The 21,663-nt window shown below is 36.0% G+C and overlaps 1 protein-coding gene across 1 annotated transcript; it reads right to left on the minus strand.

Moving 5' to 3' along the window:
- Positions 1-1,778: 1,778 nt before the first annotated feature.
- On the minus strand, positions 1,779-12,707 carry LOC5573027 (dynein intermediate chain 3, ciliary). Its single transcript, XM_001660628.2, has 5 exons — positions 11,510-12,707; positions 3,368-3,781; positions 3,178-3,307; positions 2,119-2,202; positions 1,779-1,978 (listed from the first exon to the last, which is right to left on the minus strand). The coding sequence occupies exons 1-5, from the start codon at positions 12,581-12,583 to the stop codon at positions 1,905-1,907; spliced, it is 1,776 nt and encodes a 591-aa protein (XP_001660678.1). The 5' UTR covers positions 12,584-12,707; the 3' UTR covers positions 1,779-1,904.
- Between the last annotated feature and the right edge of the window lie 8,956 nt (positions 12,708-21,663).

Genomic DNA, 21,663 nt, shown 5'->3' on the forward strand with positions numbered 1-21,663 from the left:
ATATAAGCAAGGCCGTGGAAGAATCTAATTTTTGAGCAAAGTAACAAACCCCAAGAGGATCTTTTCAGCTATTTTGATCGAGGCAGAGTCCTTTTACATATCGGAACGATTGACAGTCATTAAATATATTGGAATCGCTATATTTCATGCAAGTGTTCATTTCGCACCGATACCTTTTTACCAACCTTGTTTTCGACCCAATTTTCTATCTCGCTTTTCTGATATATGATACGAATTTCATCTTCATGAATGAATGTAGCACGACGTACTAACACCAAACTTGAAAACTAGCCGGGGGTAAATTAAAAACATTACCATTTTACGGTCTTAAAACGAACATTTGCTTAACGTGTCCATTATGCCCCTAATTCCACTACTCAAAGCGTTTAATGCTGTTATCATGGCCAAATCATAGAACTTCTCTAAAAATAAGGTTGCCAAATATTACGTTATTAATATGTTTACTTCGGACAATCGATTAAAAGGAAGACGTTGATTGAAAAGTTCCAATATAAGAGAACGCACGGAAAGCTCGTGAAATGTCTATGTAAAGCTATTTCAAAACATAAAAATGGGGTATAGGTGTATCCACATAAAAAAGTTCCTAAATATCCCCTGAGAAAGTGACTCAGGGAATGCGGGATGACGCACCAACGACGACCCGCTAAAACCAGCCTATGCACTGTGCTTGAGCAATTCTTTTAGATTTGCTCAAGTGGTGAACAGTGCATCGACATGACCCTTGGACTCAGACCCTGATCTCCCCGGAACCACCTTACGGTAATGGTATAAATTTTCAACGCGGAGCGCTGTTTGGTTCTCAAGTCTTGTGCTCTTGAAAATTTGAGGTGTGGCCTCGTTCTATAATCACCTTAAAGTATTCAAAAAGATTTGAAATGTGAAAGTTATCAAAATTTCACATATGGCTAAATTGTGAACCACTATGGCCATAACTGGTACACTTCCCCTATTAAAAATTGACTTTATGCCCCCAATAATGCCAGTAAAAACGTGTATAGTCTGATAAAAAAAATATATGAATATGGCTGACAAAATCGGCCGAAAAAGGATGCTTAAATCGGGGGTAGACAAAATCTTGTCAAAAAGGGTTCTAAAATCGGGGGTAGATAAAATTGAGGGTAGGCAAAATCGGGGGCAGACAAAATCGGATCATTACATGACGTAAAACAAAATGGCCGCGTAAGACATTTAAATGGAAAATGTCGGTCCCCAAGAAACATTGGAATATCTTTACAACCAGATCACCAATCATCAATATCGGCACGGATTCTTAAACTAGAAGAGTTTTTTGAGAACTTGTGAGAAAATGGTGCAAAAATACCGAGAAACAAAAAAGTTTTCGCGATTTGAATTTATTTCTTGCGGTAAAAAAGAAGCTGCCGGTAGAGGGGTGAAAGTAAGGGAAAATGTGAAACTGTTAGCATTTATGGGAAACATCAAATAGGGTAGGTGTACCCGTTATGGACATAGTAGGTCCCTATTTCGCCATACGTATTTACTTTAATGTCTCAAAATTTTTAAAAAGTTTGTGTACTAGTCAGTTTTAAGATGTATCTTGATGTTAAAACATTAAGAAAGATTTAAAATATGAAAGTTATCAAAAATTCGCATATGGCCAAATAGGGAAGGACTATGGCCATAATTGGTACATCTTCCCTACCTATATTTTTATTGTTCGGTAATTTCAGAAAAAAAATCAATGAAATTTTAGCATTGTTGATTTGGATTTTTTTTTATTTAATCCAACATTCATTACATCAGATATAAATTGTCTTTATTTGTCGATTAAATGCCGTAGCAGTCACCTCAGTTTACAATTGATATTATTAGAAAGCATGTAATATGTACTATAAAACTACATGATAAAATTTTAATTGATTGTTTTATCCGAGCATTTCCTCATCTGATCGGCCTTCCTCCATCAGCTCTTCTTGGGCTATTTTTCGTGGATCGTAGTCTGGAAGCAGAACACATTATTAGTTGAAGATAATCCTAATGACAGGTTTTATTTTTTTTTTAATTTTGTTCGTAATAAATAACTCAGTTCTTATTATTTTATGATGATGTTGGTTCATAAAGTTAGCTCTTCTTACGAACCTTGATCGTATTCTTCTGGAACACGTGCTTTCCTTTCTCTCTCGAGTGTTTGAAGAAACTCCTGTTCAGCAGCCTCACAAGCAGCTGAAATAAATGTATAAAATTTGAATATTTAGCAAATGTATTAATCGTAGCTTCTGAACACATACTAAACATCAAAAATAGTCTATGAATCATTTGAAGTATCATCTGTTATAAAAAAAATGTTCATAGATTAGATTTACTAAATCATTTTTTTGAAAAAAAAAAAACAATAGAATATATAGGTTAAATTTGTGTTCAAAGAATTGCAAATGTTTTAAAAATTGACACAAGCTCGCACATCTTGCATCCAAAGTCCTAGCGCAAAAAAAGTGAAGAAAACACTAAGAAAGTTTTTTCAGAAATTTTAGGAGAAAATTTTGAAAAAAATTCTCGTGTTTTATATACTTACATTTACCAAGAAACCGTTTCAATTTTGTTAATTCTATTTTGTTTTTAATTTGCATGTACTTCTGGTTATAAGCCTGCTTCTAAATTTAATTTCTCATCTGAACATTTGTAACAAATGAATGATGCCAATACGCAATTATTACTGAGGCTGTGGGGTGAAATTGACGAACAAAATATTTAGCTATTGGATTACATTGACCATTTTTGAAGCAAGGGCCATTTAAATACCAAAATATGGAATAAATTCAAATCTGTCATTATAGACGAAGATCTAAAACTTTTGATTCGTCTTAAATCGCAATAAGAAAACAATTTCTACCTACTTATAGCATTGTATAGCAGGAGTGACAATAAAAAATTAGGAAACAATTTTCTGAATTCAAAAAAATAAAAATTATACAATTGAACCCTGGCTTCTAGAATTTTATCAAAAATTTTAAAACACTCAAACATCGATCCAGGCGTTGAGCAAGAACCACGAAATATTATTGATCAATATTAACTTAGCTCAAAAACTTACAACTTACAAAATTTTTGAGAGGCTCTTCAAAGAGTCTGGTAACCGTAATAAACATGTAATTCTTTTCAATTCGGTACAATCTAATGGGCAGAAATGCAGCTACTCACATTTGCACTGGAATAGCTTCGGTTTGTCGTCGACGGTATCCTCCTGGCGGTGCAAACTTCGCACTTTGAGTTTCATTTCGCGTGATTTCGCTTCCAGTATTTTTTCGCGCCGATTTTCACGTTCCAACATCTGAAACATCAATGAACAAATGTACTTAAAAAGAATTATGAATATGCAGTTATGCCATACCGCTGTCAATAACGGTTTATCATTTTTGATGGACGTCATATTGTCGGACATTTCCAGCAGGAAGGTAGCTCCCTTAATGCTACCAGCCCCAACCAGATAGCCACCCTCGTGAGCACGCAAGCACCTCAAACTCTCGTCACAAACTTTGATGCTCAGAATGGGATCGCTTTGCTGCTGTAGCAAGTCCCATGCGTCCAACACGCCATCCACGCGGCTAATGTAGAATATCGAGTAGCGCGTGGGATTCCAAACGCCATCCGTCAGCATTACCGAGTGATGTTTGGTCCAAATTATGGAACTTTCGCGGCAATCTTCCGACCAAATGCGAGCAATCCAATCGCCCACCGTGAGGAAGTTCTTGACGAATGCCGGGTTACGTGTGAGGGAGTAAATCGGTCCGGTGTGGCATGGAAGCTGGAAAGAAAATATTTTATTATAAGGAGCTATCCATAAATTTGTAACAAAATGACGTAGCATTCTAGGGAAGAGGCGAGCTTTATGAATTTATGACGATGTACGACAAGGGGGAAGGAGGGGTCGATGAAAGCAGTAGTGCTCAAAAGTACCGTGAACACAATGTGATGGATTCTACTAGTGGCGCAGATCATTGATGCATGCCACTAGTTCTCTCTTTCATTCTCCCGCTGTTCTTATGCAGCGCAAATAGTGACGTCAGTAAAATCCATCACATTGCCGTGAACGCACCATATTTGACGCGGGTCCAATCTAAACGCATTTTCTAATTATTTTATCAAAAATTAACTACAGTTCCGACTAGCACTCAAAAATCAATTGCTTAATCTTCATTTACATGTTTTGAAGGATCCCAACCGGAAAAAGTTTATTTTTGATTAATAAAAAAAATAAAAAAAAATCACTCAAATACTCTTTAAGGGGTGTAGAGCCACGGTGAGATAGGTAGGTTCATTTTCAGGAGCATCTTTGCGAGTTATTTGGTCTGTAATACGGCATGATTTTAAATTAATATCTCCTACAATAAGAGAACCAGAAGAAATACAACTATGGTATATTCACCAAAGTTGAAGAAAATAATAGTACCAAAAACTTTGTAGAACATAGTAGGCTGCTAAAATTTGTAAATAAATGACTTATGAGTGAAAAAAATATTTTCTTCATGTTTTTCATATAAAAAGTCAATTATCCCAGAAAGTATAAGAGATAGAGAAAAGTTTATTCTACAAAGTTTTTTGTTTTAAAATATGCTACAACTTTGCTGAATCTACCAACTTGCTATCTATTAACATAAAAAAGTTGGCGTATAGGACACTATTGCGATTAGTGCAGAAAAAAAAACCCTTTCGTACGAATTGTAGTACAACTAATTTCGACACTTCTGGAAAGCAACCTATACTCTAAAACCACAAAATGACGTCGTACAGTTCATGTCCACCTAAACTATGCTGGACCATCGTGCATTGTCATAAACTCAAAAGCTATTAATAAATGTACCACAGAGCCCAACCAGACCCACTCTTGTGTTACGTTAGTTACATGATAGTACGAATGAGTAGTTTCTAAGGAATGGTTTTACAGCATAGCTGAGCCTTTTGATTCATAAGAAATAATTTGTTTCAAAATTGTCCGCGTGGTCTTGTAATACCCCCATTAGATAAGAATCAGCTTTTACAATAAATATACTAAACCATAGAAGAAGAATGTCGCTGGTGTTCCCTTTAGGGGTCGTCCATTAATTACGTAAGGGTTTATGGGGGGAGGGAGTGTTTGAGATTACTTACGCGCAGTACAAATTATTTTCAATTTTCATACAAAAGATCTTACTATGGGGGGAGGGGGGTCTAAAAACCACCAAAATTGTCTTACGTAATTAATGGACCGCCCCTTATTCTCGCTCAGAAACATGTTGCATAAATAAGTGTCAAACTGCATACATTTTTTGCGTCGACATTTATAGTTCCGCCTAACTCCGCTCTAGACCTAACTTTAGACCGAAGTGCATAAGTGAAATGAAATATCATCAACAAAATTTCGCCGAAGTTCGGCGTCGGCATTATATTGTGCATTCAGATTAACTTTAGACCGAAGTTCATAAGAGAAATGAAATATCACCGAAAGTTCGCCGAAGTTCGGCGTCGGCCTTCTACCGAAGTGCTACGCCGACAAAGGCAATCCTTATGCGTCGGCGAAGCACTAAATTAGAATGCCGACGCCGAAGTTTTGACTGCCGAACGTCTAATTGTCACTCAAAATGTCAATATAGAAAATTGGTGGTATCAGATTTATTACTGCAGTGAAGGTGCTTAGTGTTAATTAAGCATAATTATTGAATTATATTAATTGAGAGAAAAAATAATATCAATGCCAGAATTCATAGAGAGTGAAATACCTTACAGTACTACAACAACATAGGAGATCACATAACATCACCGAGTCATAGAACGACATTTTGTTTTATCATTTAAGTGGATGCTATTGAACCCGGTGCAACCGCAACCCTGGACTATATATGATTAAAATGAATGGGAACCATATTATGCAGTAGTTTGAAAAGGATAACTAAATAAGCATATCCACGAATTCTGATTATGGTAATAAAAACTTTGTCATTGTTTCGAAGCTCTATTTAAAATCATCGCTCCCTGGAAAATATAATTCCAAGCCCAGGGAATTCATTGACTGAATATTCTTAGAGCATAATTACAAAGGGCAAAGAGTGAAAATATTAATGAACAATTTGTAAAGGAGGTCGTTGATTACATACATAATTTCATAAGATCATCCACTGTTTTTAAGCTAATTGTACTTCACGTATCACTAACAATTGGAATGGGATCAATTTTAGATAATAGTTACTATTACGTCTCTTATGTAGATTAGGTATGTTGTTGATAATATGCTACAATTTCTGCCAATCACTCTAGTCTAACAACTCGCGTATAATCACGTCAGCGACGGCTCAGGTTGACAGCTCGGCTTACGAAGCGCTGCTTGTAGTTTGCAGCTTCGACGCGACGAGGGGTTTTGTCGTGACAGCATTCCTGTAGAAATTGCTAGGATATTATCTTAGAACTAGGCAAAGCAAATTACTGGAAAAATCACCGGAGTATTTTTTTTTTTTTTTGACGAAGTTTTGCTTAAAATACTGCTTCGAAATGTTCTCAGTGGAATTCCTGGGTTGGGATCACTTCTGTATTAATTCCAGAAACAAATTGTAATTTCTGGAAGTGTTTCCAAGAGAGTTCTTGAAGGAGTTCTCAGAGGTTTATCAAAACAGCCTTTTTTGTTAGTCGCTGATAAGTTAGGAACTTCGTTTAGTCATTGAAGGAACTCAGAGAGAGTTATCGGGATCAATTTTTAAAAGAGTATTTGTAGGGATTACTACAGATATTTGATGAAAAAGAAATTTTGAAATGATTGTTTAAAAAACATAATTCCTAAAGCTTAACTATGGGTCCAAACAAGTTTGATGAAATTTCCTAAAACATATGGAGAAAAGTTTCCAAAGGTGATCTTAGATTTATACTTGAAAGAATCCCTACAACCTTCATAGCATTTCCTTTGCTAGAATAACTGAAACGATCCATGAACATTATATTTTGAAAAAAAAAAGTTTTGTCAAGATGAATTTTTTGGAAGTGTCTTGAGATAATTGCTTTCTCAAATAGTTTTGGAAATTCTCGGATGAAATCAAAGAAACGTCTAGAAAAAAATTGAGAGACAGGAAATTATTTTAGTTATCGCTGAGGACTCAAAAAAACTATTTTTGGAAAAAATATTCCCAAAAGTATTTTTTGAACAAAATGTTAGAAAGGTTATTGAAGAAAAACCTCGAACATTCTAAAGAAAAGTATATAGCAAAAAATAAAATAGAATACGATGAAGAATTCCTGGCGAATATTTTAAGTTTTTTCTTACCGGATTCCTTGGCAAATTCTTCAAGTAATTCCCATATGAATTTCGTTTATAATAACTTAACACCCGCTTGGCATAAACCTCCGTAACATCTTTTGTGGACTGTTGATAAAATATTCAAATGATGTTGAGTAAGATCTTCAGCAGAAGTCTGATTTTTAAACGAATTCCTAGAGTTAGTCATTGTTCACGAAGCAATTTGACGTAAATATGAATTCTGAAGACCATCTTTTAAAAATTCGAAACAATAATTATATTCACCCATGTAGCAGGCCATTTGATTTTACTTCTTTTCGTCAGCCAGGGGGGGGAGGCAACGTAACTCCACTGCCCCCCCCACCCCCTCTGGCTGTGCCCATGATTGTGTTAGCATTATAAAACGATAAAAAAATATATTAAACAGAAGGGACGATTTCAGTTGTATCTTCAGTTATTCATGGCGCAAAAAGTCTTCTAGGTGATAGGTTTTGAATGGGGACGGACCTGGTGTAGTGGTTAGAACACTCGCCTCTCACGCCGAGGACCTGGGATCGAATCCCATCCCCGACATAGTTACTTATGACGTAAAAAGTTATAGTGACGACTTCCTTCGGAAGGGAAGTAAAGCCGTTGGTCCCGAGATGAACTAGCCCAGGGCTAAAAATCTCGTTAATAAAGTCAAACCAACCAACCTAGGTTTTGAATAGGGTTTCCAATCCCTGGAAATCTCCCATGAAATGATTATGAGATTACTCAAGGTTCTAAAAGTTTTCTGTTTCCCGAGATTCCCATATTTCCTGGAAAGTTCTATTTTATCAAAGAATTGTCCATATACAGGTCGGACTCGATTATCCGGAGTATCGATTTTTTTTCACACCGGATAATCGAATCCTCCAGATAATCGAATCACTAAAAGATTAATTAAAACCTGCGATAAAAGAACCTAAATATTATCTTTTTTTTGTTGTTTTATTTGTATGATGCAGTGGCGTTATGTCTAAGAACATTAGGGGACTTGAGAAAAAATCAATACTTTTTTGATTAGCATACACAAAACAACCCTTTTTCGAACCCCTCTTTTCTTACCTACGTCCAAAACTGCTAAACTATTCGTACTGTATATGAAAATACTGAATTATATCAAAATTATGCATTAAAACTGGAAAACAAGAATATAAAAAATATATTCCGGATAATCGAGTCTAAAATTCCGGATAATCGAATCCCGAATAATCGAGTCCCCTGATAATCGAGTCTCCGGATAATTGAGTCCGACCTGTACATCCAAACAAACTATCTCACAGATTACTTTCCATGTCATACCATCCAAAGTTCTCACTAGATCACTGCATACCAGTGATAATTGAATGTTTAGTTTAGTGTTTAGTTCGACATTGATTTTTTATAAGGGCTTACTTGCAGTGATTAATTTCTGTTTGTCGTTGTTCTCTTCGCATTATAACAGAAAACTCTGATTCAGTTTACAAAACATGTTTTAGTGTTGTACTATAAAGGATCGCCAAATCTTGTTTCGTAAGCAAAAAACCTTGCAGATTTATCAATTTTGGCAAAATATTGGATGCAAAAGAGAGGATCGATAGGGAGAAATCGATCAAGTCAGATTAGTCCTTTTGAAGGTTGATTTATTGTTTTTCGTAAATAGAATAGTTATTATTAAGATCCATATATTTTCGACACTACATATATGCAAAACAAATCTTTCTAGAGTTCTATTTCCTAAATAATGTAGGCAGGATTATGAAGTTCTACATGGAGGCTGTAACAGTCACAATTTCAACGTTAAACTATATTTGATTTATATTCAAAAAATTATTTCAATATTGCAAATATAATATTACAGTCAACTCTTTCTAACTCGAAATTGAAGGGACCATCGAGTTAGGGAGGTATCGAGATACAGAACACATATTTTTTCCAAATTTGGAAATTTTCATGAATTTTACAAAACACATTCAAAATAGTTATTTCAACGTGAAAAATAGTAGAATGTTGACACATTCACCTACTTTACATCTTTTGAGCAGTCCGCAAAAAATTAAATATTTTTCACCCTGAAACAAGTTAAAACAAAACTATTAATTCTAAGCATAATTATATCATTCAAATTTATAAAAATTATTTAGGTTTTGGAAATATTTAAAACTTTTCATGAACATTTCTAGTTAAAAGAGTTAAAAGAGAAAAACTCATACAAATTTACGTGCATAAAATGTACATGAAATACGGAGAATTTTTAAGTAAACTGCATCAAATTTGCTTTATTTCACTTTTTTATAATTTCCCGGAAAAAGATAATTTTATTTCCCGTTTCCCGGGAAGTCAAATCCTGGAAAAATGGGAAACTAGTCTTGAAAGAAAACTCAATCATTAACAGTAAGAAAAAACAATGATAAAATTAAAAATACATTTTCGCGAAAAATTGACTACGTTCAACATTCGGGCTACTGGAATTCGGGCAAGTGTCTGGCCCAGTGACGTATAAAGCTCTCGTCTTCATGTAGATAACTCATCAACTTGTTGAAGCATTTTGAAATAAATTATAGAAAATTTTATCGAGTATGCCTTTATATATTTCTAAAGGTAATGACCATCAAAATTGTTTATGTTTCTTCCTGATTTATTTTGAGAATCATTAAAGCTCTTTTTTCAAAATTTTCTCTAAAAATTGTATCACTTTATAAACTTCTCCAGAAATTCCTTCTAACATACTCCCGCTTTCAAAAAAATAACCTTTGTGTAATATTTTGTGAAACTGTCGAATAACGGCATTGAGGTCGCTTCACTATTTGACGTAGTTTCACAAGTGATGTAAAGACATACACTCCCGTGCAAATGTTTGGGTTCACCCCCTCAAAAACATACAAAAGTGTTCTGTCCATATCTCTGTGATTACAAGTCCAATTCAAACTCTTTAAGCCGCATTCGAAAGGCAAAGAGTTATTCTTACTTCGTATGTATTTTTCCAAAAACATTTTTTAAATTTTATTTACTAAATTTATACTTAAAGTTGTAACATTTTTCAAAAAACACACTGAAAAATCATATCTAATTTCCTCAGCATTGGGTCGACCAAAATTTTAAATCAAAGTGTCATTAGAATCGTAATCTTATATTCTTTGATGAGACACCACGAAATTTTGGCGGAAAAATCTGGAAAGTATTCAAAATCAATAAAACAGTCAGTCAAGTCATCGTGCAAAAGTTTGGGTTCACCCCTCAGTATGATGCAAATCGTGCAAAAGTTTGGGTTCATCTGAGCCGTTTTTGTCAATATCTCTGCCATTTTTCAACCAATTTTAATAGTTTAAAGCTTTTTTGAGCGCAAATAATGGCGCGTACATGATTGGTTTGAGATTTCACAGATTTAAGTAAGTTAAGGTGAACCCAAACTTTTGCACGATGACTTGACTGACTGTTTCATTGATTTTGAATAATTTTCAGATTTTTCCGCAAAAATTTCATGAGTGCTCTTCAAAGAATATAAGATTACGATTCTAAAAACACTTTGTTTTCAAATTTTGGTTGATCCAATGCTGAGGAAATAAGTAATGTTTTTTCAGTGTGTTTTTTGAAAAATGTCACAATTTTAAGTACATATTTAGTATACAAAGTTCAAAGAATGTTTTTGGAAAAATACATACGAAGTAATAATAACTCTTTGCCTTTATAATGCGGCTTAAAGAGTTTGAATTGGACGTGTAATCACAGAGATATGGACTGAACAATTTTGCATGTTTTTTAGAGGGTGAACCCAAACTTATGCACGGGAGTGTAGGCTTGGATTATTATGGACAAAGTGGTTCCAGAACATCACTGGGTCCAGATAGGGTAATCAGCTCATACTCGCATAACAGTCCCATTTATATATGAAATCCCATATAATATGGGACTGTTATGCGAGTATGGGCAGTAATCATCACATGAACTTTCTTTGTAGCACTGTTTTACAATTTGAAAACAAAATGTTTTCGTACAATAAGTAAACAGACCTGTGATATATAATAAATAGCGACAAACTAGAGGGTTAAAGAATCTCTGGTGATGACCAATCGATCATGTTTTGAGCGTGAGAGGCTGACTATTTTTCTAGATTTTTGCTCTTGAAAGCATAAAAATTGGCTTCGTTTCATTGTCAACTTAACATTAGTGCCAAACGCCAAAGAGGAGGGAACCAGGATGTAAAGAACAGTAAAATGAAATGCTACGTCATATATGGATGGTTCCTAAGAGAATTGAATCAAAAGGTTTTACCCGATAGACAATCTTCTCTGAAGGTGATTTGCCCTTGCGATTGCATGAAAACAGCATCCCTTGTTCTGTTCCACACATGAATCTGGTGGGAATTGAAGTTTCATACTCCAAGCAACTGACACCATAAGAACGTGAAAGATCCTGTTCGTCCGACTTGATTGGATCCATCAAAAGCGTATCGATGGGTTGCGACAACTTCCTAATGTCCCACCACATGACTTGGCTGTCCGAAGAACCGGAGAAAAACTCCGTACCACTCTTGGAGTTGATCCATAGGGTTGAGTTTACCGAAGCCCTGTGCGAGTGTTCTCGTTCGCTGATCATAACTGGAGCCTTTACGTTTCTGGTATCCCATGCGGCAACCTGACCGTTGTACATGCCACTCACCAGCGTGGTGGGATCCTTTTGATTGTATTCGAGACAAATGATGGAACTATGGGGAGTGAATCTCAACAATGGGGCGTTGGGGTTCTCGGTTTCCCAGATATACGAGCAGACCGCTTTGCCAGATGTTTCTTGAAAGTTCAAATTACAATGAGACACGGCAATCTTCGAGCCACCATCCGGTGACCAGGACAAATGAGTTACGGGTTGTTTGTATATGGAGGGATCCCGGTAGACGTTCAAGGTTCTCGAACTACTCTTCTCCATCAGTGGGGCTGGGTCTAAGCCCTCAAAATAATTTTCATATATGTTCACAGCATTGTTCTGATAGATACAATGTTCCATCGGTTTCATCATGGACGTCAGCTGGCTAACGTAATTCTCGTCCTTCTCAATCTTTCGTCGATACCGGACAGTTTGCTCGGGGTCCAAGTAGTTCACATCCTTAGGCCATCCACCCTCGGAGTGCAATATCCCACGATTCTCATACTCGGCGCTTTCGGTATTGACCTCACTCAGCGCCATCTGATGGCTATATTGCGTCCCGACGTCGACCGGATCCCGCAGGATGTATTCCTTGAAAAACTCATGATTGGCGGGTTCAGAGAACTCAACCTTGTTCTTATCGGAAAACAGACACTGCCTTCCGAACTCGCGACGTTCCTTTTGATAGGCGTATTCGATATCCATTTTTTCCTGTGTTTTAAAGACTATAAAACCCGAAAACTAAATGCGTTTTCTTAAATCTCAAAACTTCACTGAAAAATCGGAGGAAATTTCCTGCTCTCGTCAAGGTTGTTTACTTCCGTTAAACGAGGTTGCAGCGTATCGTAGTAACCGCGGAATGATGGAAGGGTCACGCTGATTAGACTCATGTCCCGGAGTGCGCCTGTCCTTCTACAGCATTTCAACGCACGTGTTTACCTACCTACTGATGGAAGCGGTTACAACATTGCGCATTCAACAGGTGTTCTTGCAGGAATACTGCCCATAACTGCATAACAGTCACATTCGACATTTTTGACAAAATAGAGTTAATACTATGGAAAGTCATCAAATGATAAATACTTTCGATCAACTTACTGAAATCTTCTTCTAGAAAAATTGAAAAAAATACCAAGTTATTTTGTCACATTGGTAATTATAACCGCATAACAGTCACATTGAGATTATAAATGAGCTTCGTAATGTAAGAGCAATGAAATTTCTATTAGAATTATTTTCTGACTATCCAGCTTTTTACGCTAGCTATAAAACTGATGAGGGTGATTCGACTTTGACATGTTTTGCCCACAGATTTTATAGTATGATCCAAGCAAGCTGTTATTTGAAATTGTTTATTGGAGTGTCAAAACTTTTCACTATTTGTTTTGCAGGAGGGCATCATCAAGTTTGGAAATCAATTCTAAAATATTTATCGCTTTCTTTCTATAAACTTATTTCTTTTACACTATTTTAGGCATCTGAAAAACGTGGAACTTCTCGAGCTTGAAGACAGAACAATGGACGATACAATAATCATGCCATAGAACCAAAAATTCAACATTCATCAAAACCATATGAATCCACACACCAAATCCATGCAACTGAATTGTTTAAATTCAGCAAATCGATGCTAATGATCAGAAAGGCAAAATTCAGCTAAAAACTTTGGGAATTCAGCGAAGAAAATTGATCTGAATAGAATAATGACGACCAAAAATATATACCTATTCCACAAAGCGACAAGTCTGTTAGGCTTTTGAAAAGCTCCATATATTGCAATGCTATGTGGTTAACTCATCCATTTCTAACTTGTCCCACAGCTTGTACGCACACTTCTTCCATGTTTAAAGTTAATATATATTTTGTAGGTGGGGTAATATTAAAAATGCGTTGCGGGAAGATGGTGTGGAAAATTTATAATTGATCCCCATTAAAAGCATGAATTCAACGTATTCGGTTTGAAAAAAAACACAGGCTCAAAGCCAAAATAAGATTGTCAGGAATAATTATGGCCACGACCAAAGCAATGTCTTGTTCTGGATTAGAAGGTCCTCTAAAATGAATACATTAGAAAGTTCCGTTGTTTTCATGGAAATATCTTCAAGCGGATGATCACATTTTGGCATTTGAACATGCTCGTTGTCCTTGATTGTTCTTTTTTAGTCTGGAAGAGAAAACAGTTGAAATAAAATAGAAAATTTGAAAACATTTTTGATTTCCATATCCTAGTAACAATAAAGAAAAATTTTGACGTTCCATGTCAATAAAACAAATTTCATATGCCCAAAGCATACTTTGATCTAGCTATAAAAAATATAGTGCATGCAAGAAATGTCAATAAGGGGTGATTCAAAAATTATGGCATGCTAGCGTAAAAAGCTGGATTCATCTAGTATGTGATATGAGTTGTACAAAATATCAGCCTCATATAAGCACTTTTGAGTTCCTGGTGATTTTTAGAAATTTTAGTTTTCTACCATACTGCCATACAATGCAAACTTGGTATTCCATTTACTCAATGCCTACTTTTGTCGAATGTTACAAATATGCAGTTATGGGCAGAATAGAACCAAACGCAAAATATAACAAATTTTATGATCAAAGTAATAAAAATAAGTAAATCCAAATACAGTCAGATTACACGTATGACCTTTAAAATTGAAAAATTATTTTGAACTAGTGGTCCCGGCAAACTTCGTCTTGCCATCAAGTAGGCTGTTGAAAACGTTATGGACCGTCCTATACAAAATAACAGTTTCGTTCACTCTCGTTTCTCCGACTTTCCCGTTGAATCCTTTGGTATTCAGATACTGTCAAATAAATTTCGACAAAATTAGTACTCCATTGATCTTTATCTGTTTATGTAATAGACTTTTTATGAAATAATGTTTAACATATCATAAAAATAGTTTTAATATCAGAAAAATGAAATAACACATTGGGGCGAAATTGATCACCATAAAAAAAAACAGGATTAAGAATAAAAAATTTCCTATCTTCTAAATGTGGGTTTCCAGAATCCGAAAATAGTGTCAAAATTCTTACATTTCGACTGTTTGATCATTTTATTGCAAAATCAAACTGAAAAAATCTTCCTAATACGCCTAATGTAGCCCATTTCCCTTGAAATATGCATATTATTTGAGAATAAACGGTTTTATGAACAAAAACTATACTTGCTATGCTGTATGATATTAAAAATAAGTTCAGTAGTTCATACTCAAAGGTAACATGTAGACATAGAGCCAGTAACCAGTGATGCATTTGAACGCGTTCAGTTCGCGTTCCAGTTCATTTTGTTGAACGCAGCGATCAAGTAGGCTTGAACATTGAGCGGTTCAAAAACATGAACCCGTGCGAGCCGAAAAATGAACGCGATCAGTTTTGACTGATTTACGACAAATTCTAGGTCAATGTTATGTTTTTGACATGCATAATATCGAGGGCTGTATGATTTCTATATTCACGATAAATTTTGATGATTAATACATTCATTCTTCAAGTGAGACCTCCAATCATTATTGTGAACTGAACGGGCCGTTCTTGAGCAACGGCAAGCTCTTGCTCGTAAGTTCATTGACTACTACGTTCAAGTGCAAATTTGGCTCGGGCTCCGTTCATTTTTGGCTCGCGTTCAGTTCAAAATGCACCACTGCCAGTAACCGACATTTCCAACTGTATTGCTTACACCTTCAAAAAGTGTAAATTTTTCTATGCAAAACTGTTCCTAATAAAAATGAAATACTTCAAAATCATCATTAGCAATCAATAAACTAGAAAACATGGAATGTCTGTGGTACCAACGAAACCTTCAGCATCCTTGGGAGGAAACGTTTTTTGGTACCGACCTGATCAAATTCGCCCCAATGATCAATTTGCCCCCGAATTACGGTATTCTATCAACTTGATGTGAAAACAGTGGAAATGATCAACTGCCTGTACCTAAGTTTTGACGCCCTTATGAACACCCACCTAGTGTTTCGCTCATCAAATAAGGAGAACATTGAGACCTATTCACAATTCATTTTATCATTTTCGTTGTAAATAATATAAAAGCTTTGCAATGATACTTACCTCGAAAAATAATAGATTAGAGGTATTCACAATCACACGACGCGACGCGAGACAGGACACAACACTTATGGTTCTTACAAACGTTAAAAGGACATATAAATTACCTTTTTTTTAACGACCGGTTTCGGGCTTGATGCTGCCCATCATCAGGACGATGTCCAACTGATTGTAGAAGGAAAACGCACATATACAGCTTCATACTTGACTAAGTACACGTCGAATGTAGGGGGGTTAAATCATTTGATTTTTCGTCTGGTCAGGTAAAATAAGGGTGATGTTATTGGGGCTTCATCTTCGTTCATCAATGGTTGCTCAGCAGTAGCGATGTACATTGATTCCCAAGCGTTTAAATGCGAAGTCTTCCTCACAGGTTTCAAGAGCTTCGCATTATCCCAGTCTACGGAATGATTGAGTTCCACCGTATGTACTGCAACGTTTGACTCATTTGTTCTGCCGTTTTCAGCCGCATTCTTGTGTTCTCTCAAACGCGTTTTGAATTTTCGGCGAGTTTGGCCGATGTATACCGCAGGACAGCTTTTGCACGGAATTTGGTAGATCCCCGACAAATCTTCCTTCGGTACTTTGTCCTTCAAGCAACAAAGACGGTCTTTAAGAGTGTTGGTACTCTTGTACACTGTCTGGAAGCCATGTTGCTTAAGGGTGTTCTTAATCCCATTGGTCACCTTCGGGTAGAATGGTAAACTAATCCTTCGGATATCCTCTCTCTCTGCTTCAAAAGTAGTCGCGGCTCGCCTGTGTTTCTTCCTCTCATGCTTGCGTAGGATTTTATTCACAAACACCTTGTCATAACCATTCAACTCAGCAGATTCATGAATTCTATTCTTCTCTTCTTCAAACTCTTTCTTTTCCATTGGGATGTTGTACACAGAGTAGACAATCGTCACCATCAAATGGAAAAAGTCAGGGACGAAACTAAAAGAAGCATCGTCATCGTCACTCAACCAGCGTCGGATGACGATTTGCCGCAGAGATTCGACACATAGGCTAGGCGTCATGACGAACAAATACGATTCCCTCGTTACGGGTGAATCTTCGTTCGGGAGCACTGAGCCGACTAAAAAAAATGAATCGTGTCTTCGACAAATTAGCAGCATTTTTTTGGAAAAAAAAAACAAAATAATAAAACACGTCTGGATCGAACAAACGATCTCTGAATTGTCAACCTCACGCGCTTACCAACAGAGTTATTGTGGAATCATGAGGGGAGCGGGTTAATTTGCCAATACAAGCAATTATGTAATGGCATTCGTTGTTTGGTGCGAAGCTGGCGAATATACAGTAAACGGTTTCTTCTTGGGAGTAAGGGCACAGAGAACAGACATGGAGGCTCGAACAAAATTCCATCTAAACCGTGTGTAAAGATTCGAATCAATCATCAGCGCCGCCAACGCAGACAGCCCGACATACAAACTCGTTTCGACAACACGATGTCACTAGTGAACGTCAAAATGCATTAGCACACAAAGCAACGCTAGCGACAAGTGGCAATTTTTGATTTCGACACTAGCGCCAAAGTGTAAAAAGCGGCAAATTTGTAGCGTTCTCAATCTGACGACAGCGCTGCGTAACAGGAGCATAACGACATACTTTGAAATCACCAGTACAATGCTTTACACACGCTGACGAGAAAAGATGAACGTCTGTTCTCTGTGGTAAGGGTAGCAAGCGGAATGAAGAAAAAATGCTCGTTGACGATTTTGGATTGAAGCGAGTCGTGCATTCTTTCGTGGTTGACGAGACGACGACCTGCCAGAGTTATTATACTGGATGACGATGTCTTTTTTTATTTCGTCATCGCACAGTGACGAATCTGACGATTGTCTGCCCTGGTTGTACAGTCGGTGAACCATCGAATGGAAGGCTGCTTGTTTTTGGGATCCATGGTGATTGGAATCCGACGTGATGTAGCGGTCTGTTGATACCGGTTTGCGATAAATGCCAAACTTCACCTTATTGTCCTCTTTTATCGCAAACACATCTTTTATAGTTCTTACGTTGCACAAAACCCAAAATAATGAGTAGAGGTATTCACTTAACAACGTAACCTGATGCGTAAGTCATGCTTAATTGATTATTTCGATTTGTTCGAGGTGGATAGGAATGACGTCCTCAAGTAGCTGTCAGTTTTCGGAATATATCACCTTCTTAATATATGTAGTACACCGTGTGAATAAAAATCGATTGACGACTTTTATCAAAAACTGTAAATGTAGTACACTTTTTTATATTAAACTTTGGGAGGGATTATTGCAAAAAGTGAAGTGTTAAAGTTCATTTGCAGTTGTAAATGTAGGCCATTCTTCATCTACGTGGTTTCCTTTTGCCTTAGTTTTCAGTCAACGTAGGTGAAACAGGAACGTGCTGTTTCGAATTGCCGGACGCTTCAAATACCGGACACTAGTCATTGTAATAGTGTTTTTTTGACTTAATTCTGGTTTTACGACTAGGACCACCCAAAAAATTGACGAAATAACAGTTTTGGGTGAATTCGAAGCGTTCGGGGAAACTGATTCAGGTATGGATACAATTCACGCTGCACATCAGTTTTTAAGGATCGGTAATGTGAAATGGAATAGCTGTTGAGCAAAATTACAGTTTTTTATTATTTTCAGAACAAAAAAAATCAGTTTAAGGCCGCACGGGACGTCATTATAATCATCCTATCCATTTGAAGAAGCAGATCTCAAGTACCACTCAATAAAGGGATGTGAAAAATTTATCACTATATTCTATATATGTGGTGCACAATCGATTAAATTTTCAGCTTCATCGGTTCACTAAAACTCGAGATTTGCTTCGGCAAAGTTTTGATGATAATTGTTAGAGTGAGACAAAAGATAGGGAAAATAACACGGTATCCCGTGTCCCCTTAAAGTTCATACATATTTTAGATTGACTCTCTGGCGTTAACAGCGGAACACTAGATTAAAATTTTCTGATTTGACATAGCCTAGAATCAGAAAAGGAATATTTCATTTGAAATGTTTAATTGCTGAACTTACGGAAAATTTCATTTTGCTTTAAGTGACTTTAAGACTTCAAGTGAATCCCCTTATTATAAGATGTTCTTCAAATATCACGAATTTTATCAATGGGATATTGAGATAAAACATTTATTTTCGTTTCGCCAAATTCAAGGTTTCGTAAAAACCACGATTTTTTTTTTGCGTAATAAAATCGAAACACCACTTTATTTTGAAAACTTTGTACACTGTTACTTAAATCTAATTGAAAACTTCTGCGCGATTAGTTCAGTAGACATACAGGTGGGACTAACTTGCAACGCACGACAGTAGCTAAATGTGGATTCACATTGCACCAGGCTATCGACATCGATGTAGACACCATCTTCTATGGTGACAGAGGGCTCGATTGGCTTGTCAGATAGATCGGGTCCGGGACATCCTGTCTACTGCAAACCGCTGCAGTTGATATAGGGCATGTCCATAGGCTGCATTGCACTCTAACTATCCTGTAATATTTTGTTCGAAAATGGCCTAGAAGACCCGTCCCTGAATCATCATCCTTCACACACAAACAAAATCGTGAGTTATTTGTCATTTAAGTATTATTATTTGTACAGATTGAAAATGGTTGAGTTGACCATAAATATTACTCTTAAATTGTATCGCGGTGAAGTGTTGTCCATTAATTACGTAAAACAATTTTCGGGATATTTCATTCCCCCTCCACCACACAGAAAGATTTTTTGTATGAAAATTAAAAATAAATTGTATGGCGCGTAAGAAATCTCAGAACCCTTTCCCCACATAACCCCTTAACTTCTACATTCATTTTAAAAACCCATTTATTCTCAATGTATTTACCAGGATTTGCATTACAAATAAGAAACAAAAAACATATTTTAGTGATCCCAACTTTGTACTTCTATAAATTTCGAGCTTGTTGGCATCAAAATGACCAAAATGACTAATTATTCCTACTGATACTAAAATTTAACTTGCGAAAAGTATAGGCTGGAGATGATTACATTTCATTAAAATTCGCCCATTGTCAAAATAGCATTGCAATCTACTTGAAAAATATTTTTCTTTATGTATTCTTCTTTCTGATCCTTGACCAGTGAGATTCGAACCAACGAACCTCAGTTTGGTCTTGCTGCGCTACGAGATCACCGCTACGACTATATGATTCGCCAGGTAACAACTTTTAGTTTTTTTCACTTACTACTGGTGTTACCACTATATCGTTAAAACATGTTTTAGAACTTATTAGTCTTAACAATTTTAAAAAATTGTTAAAAACTCCGTGAAACTCGAAAAGGCTCACACTACAGGAGGTTGTTAAGACTATACCACAAAACCATTATTTAACTTTTTTGTTTTGTATCGTATGAATACATCTACCTTTGCAGTGTACTTTAAAATATAGCTAAAAGCTTTTGAATAGTTTTATTAAGCTCAATTAGCGATATTAAAATCTTTTTGATATCCTAAAACACGGAATAAAACCAATGTTAAAAGCGTATGATCGAACAAACAATCATCCGAAAGGCCCAGCTAAGAAAATTTTCAAAAATAGGAGTGGTTTAACTCTCTAGTGGAATACTTATAGTTGTTCCTTCAAAAAATCTTCCGTGAAAATACTTAATTAATGCCCCTATTTCACCGGGATTTCGTCCTACGATTCTACCGAAAAAATCACCAGAGATTCTTCCAAACATTTTCCATTTGTTTTATTTAAACGGCACTAGCGATTATTTTTGAAAATTTTTAAAGAAATGTTTCAACAGATTTTGCAATTCATTCTTGAGCTTCTCAAAAAATATCAGAAATTACATCAGGTATTCTTTCAGGTTATGAAAAAAAGCATAAGTTTTTCCGAATGTTAATCACAGGATTTTTCAATAAATAACATCTAGATATTTATCCATTCTTCATTTTTTTCCTCAGGAAGATCTCAACTTTTTTAAGGGATTTCTTAATAAATTGCTCTACGAATCACTCCCTATTCATATCTAATTCATAGGGATGGTACACAAATTATGTCACGCCAAATTTCAACTTTTTCGACAATCTCCCCCCCCCCACCTTTTGTAACACTCTTTTATGAGTCATCCTAAAATTTTTTAAGGCTTGCCACGCTTGGTTCGACCCCCTTCACCCCCTTGTAGCGTGACGTAATTTGTGCATGACCCCATATCAGATTTATAGAGTAACATATACAAAATGGTTTAGAATAACTTATTAAGAAATTTGTTGTTTAATTTCAGCCTAAATTGAATTCGAAACAATATATTAAAATTTTGTCTGAAAGTTCAACACCGTAGAATTTCTTAAACTTTTTGACGAGTTTCATGATTATATACCTCACAGAAAAACTAGAGTGGTTTTTGTAGGATTTACTACAATCATTCTTACTTTTCTTGGTTTTCATTTTATAATGAACAATGATTGGTGTTGAAACGGCTGGACTTTTTACTAGGTTATTTGTTTCTAACATCTTACTAAATGCTTTGCATAAAATGTGGTATTGTGGCGAACAGATTGATGTAGAAATCATTTTGTCCTACTTGCAGTAATTCCACAAACCTTTTCTGAAGGCACTCTTCTTAATCATTGTGATAGGAACTTTAATGCGAAATTGTAGGCGGAATTTTCTATTATCTTTGCCAGATGTCGTGCGGTAAAATTCATAATGTAATATTATACTAAATTAAAATTTTAGAG

Source organism: Aedes aegypti, chromosome 3, assembly GCF_002204515.2.
Source record: "Aedes aegypti strain LVP_AGWG chromosome 3, AaegL5.0 Primary Assembly, whole genome shotgun sequence".
In the NCBI taxonomy this organism is placed as follows: domain Eukaryota; kingdom Metazoa; phylum Arthropoda; class Insecta; order Diptera; family Culicidae; genus Aedes; species Aedes aegypti.

Excerpts from the sequence above, each read along its gene's own strand:
- LOC5573027 (XM_001660628.2), bottom strand. The coding sequence starts at position 12,583 with ATGGATATCGAATACGCCTATCAAAAGGAACGTCGCGAGTTCGGAAGG. Across the intron at positions 2,203-3,177 it reads GAAGCTATTCCAGTGCAAAT|CTGCTTGTGAGGCTGCTGAA; the intron begins GTGAGTAGCTGC and ends CATTTATTTCAG. Across the intron at positions 1,979-2,118 it reads TCCAGAAGAATACGATCAAG|ACTACGATCCACGAAAAATA; the intron begins GTTCGTAAGAAG and ends TTCTGCTTCCAG.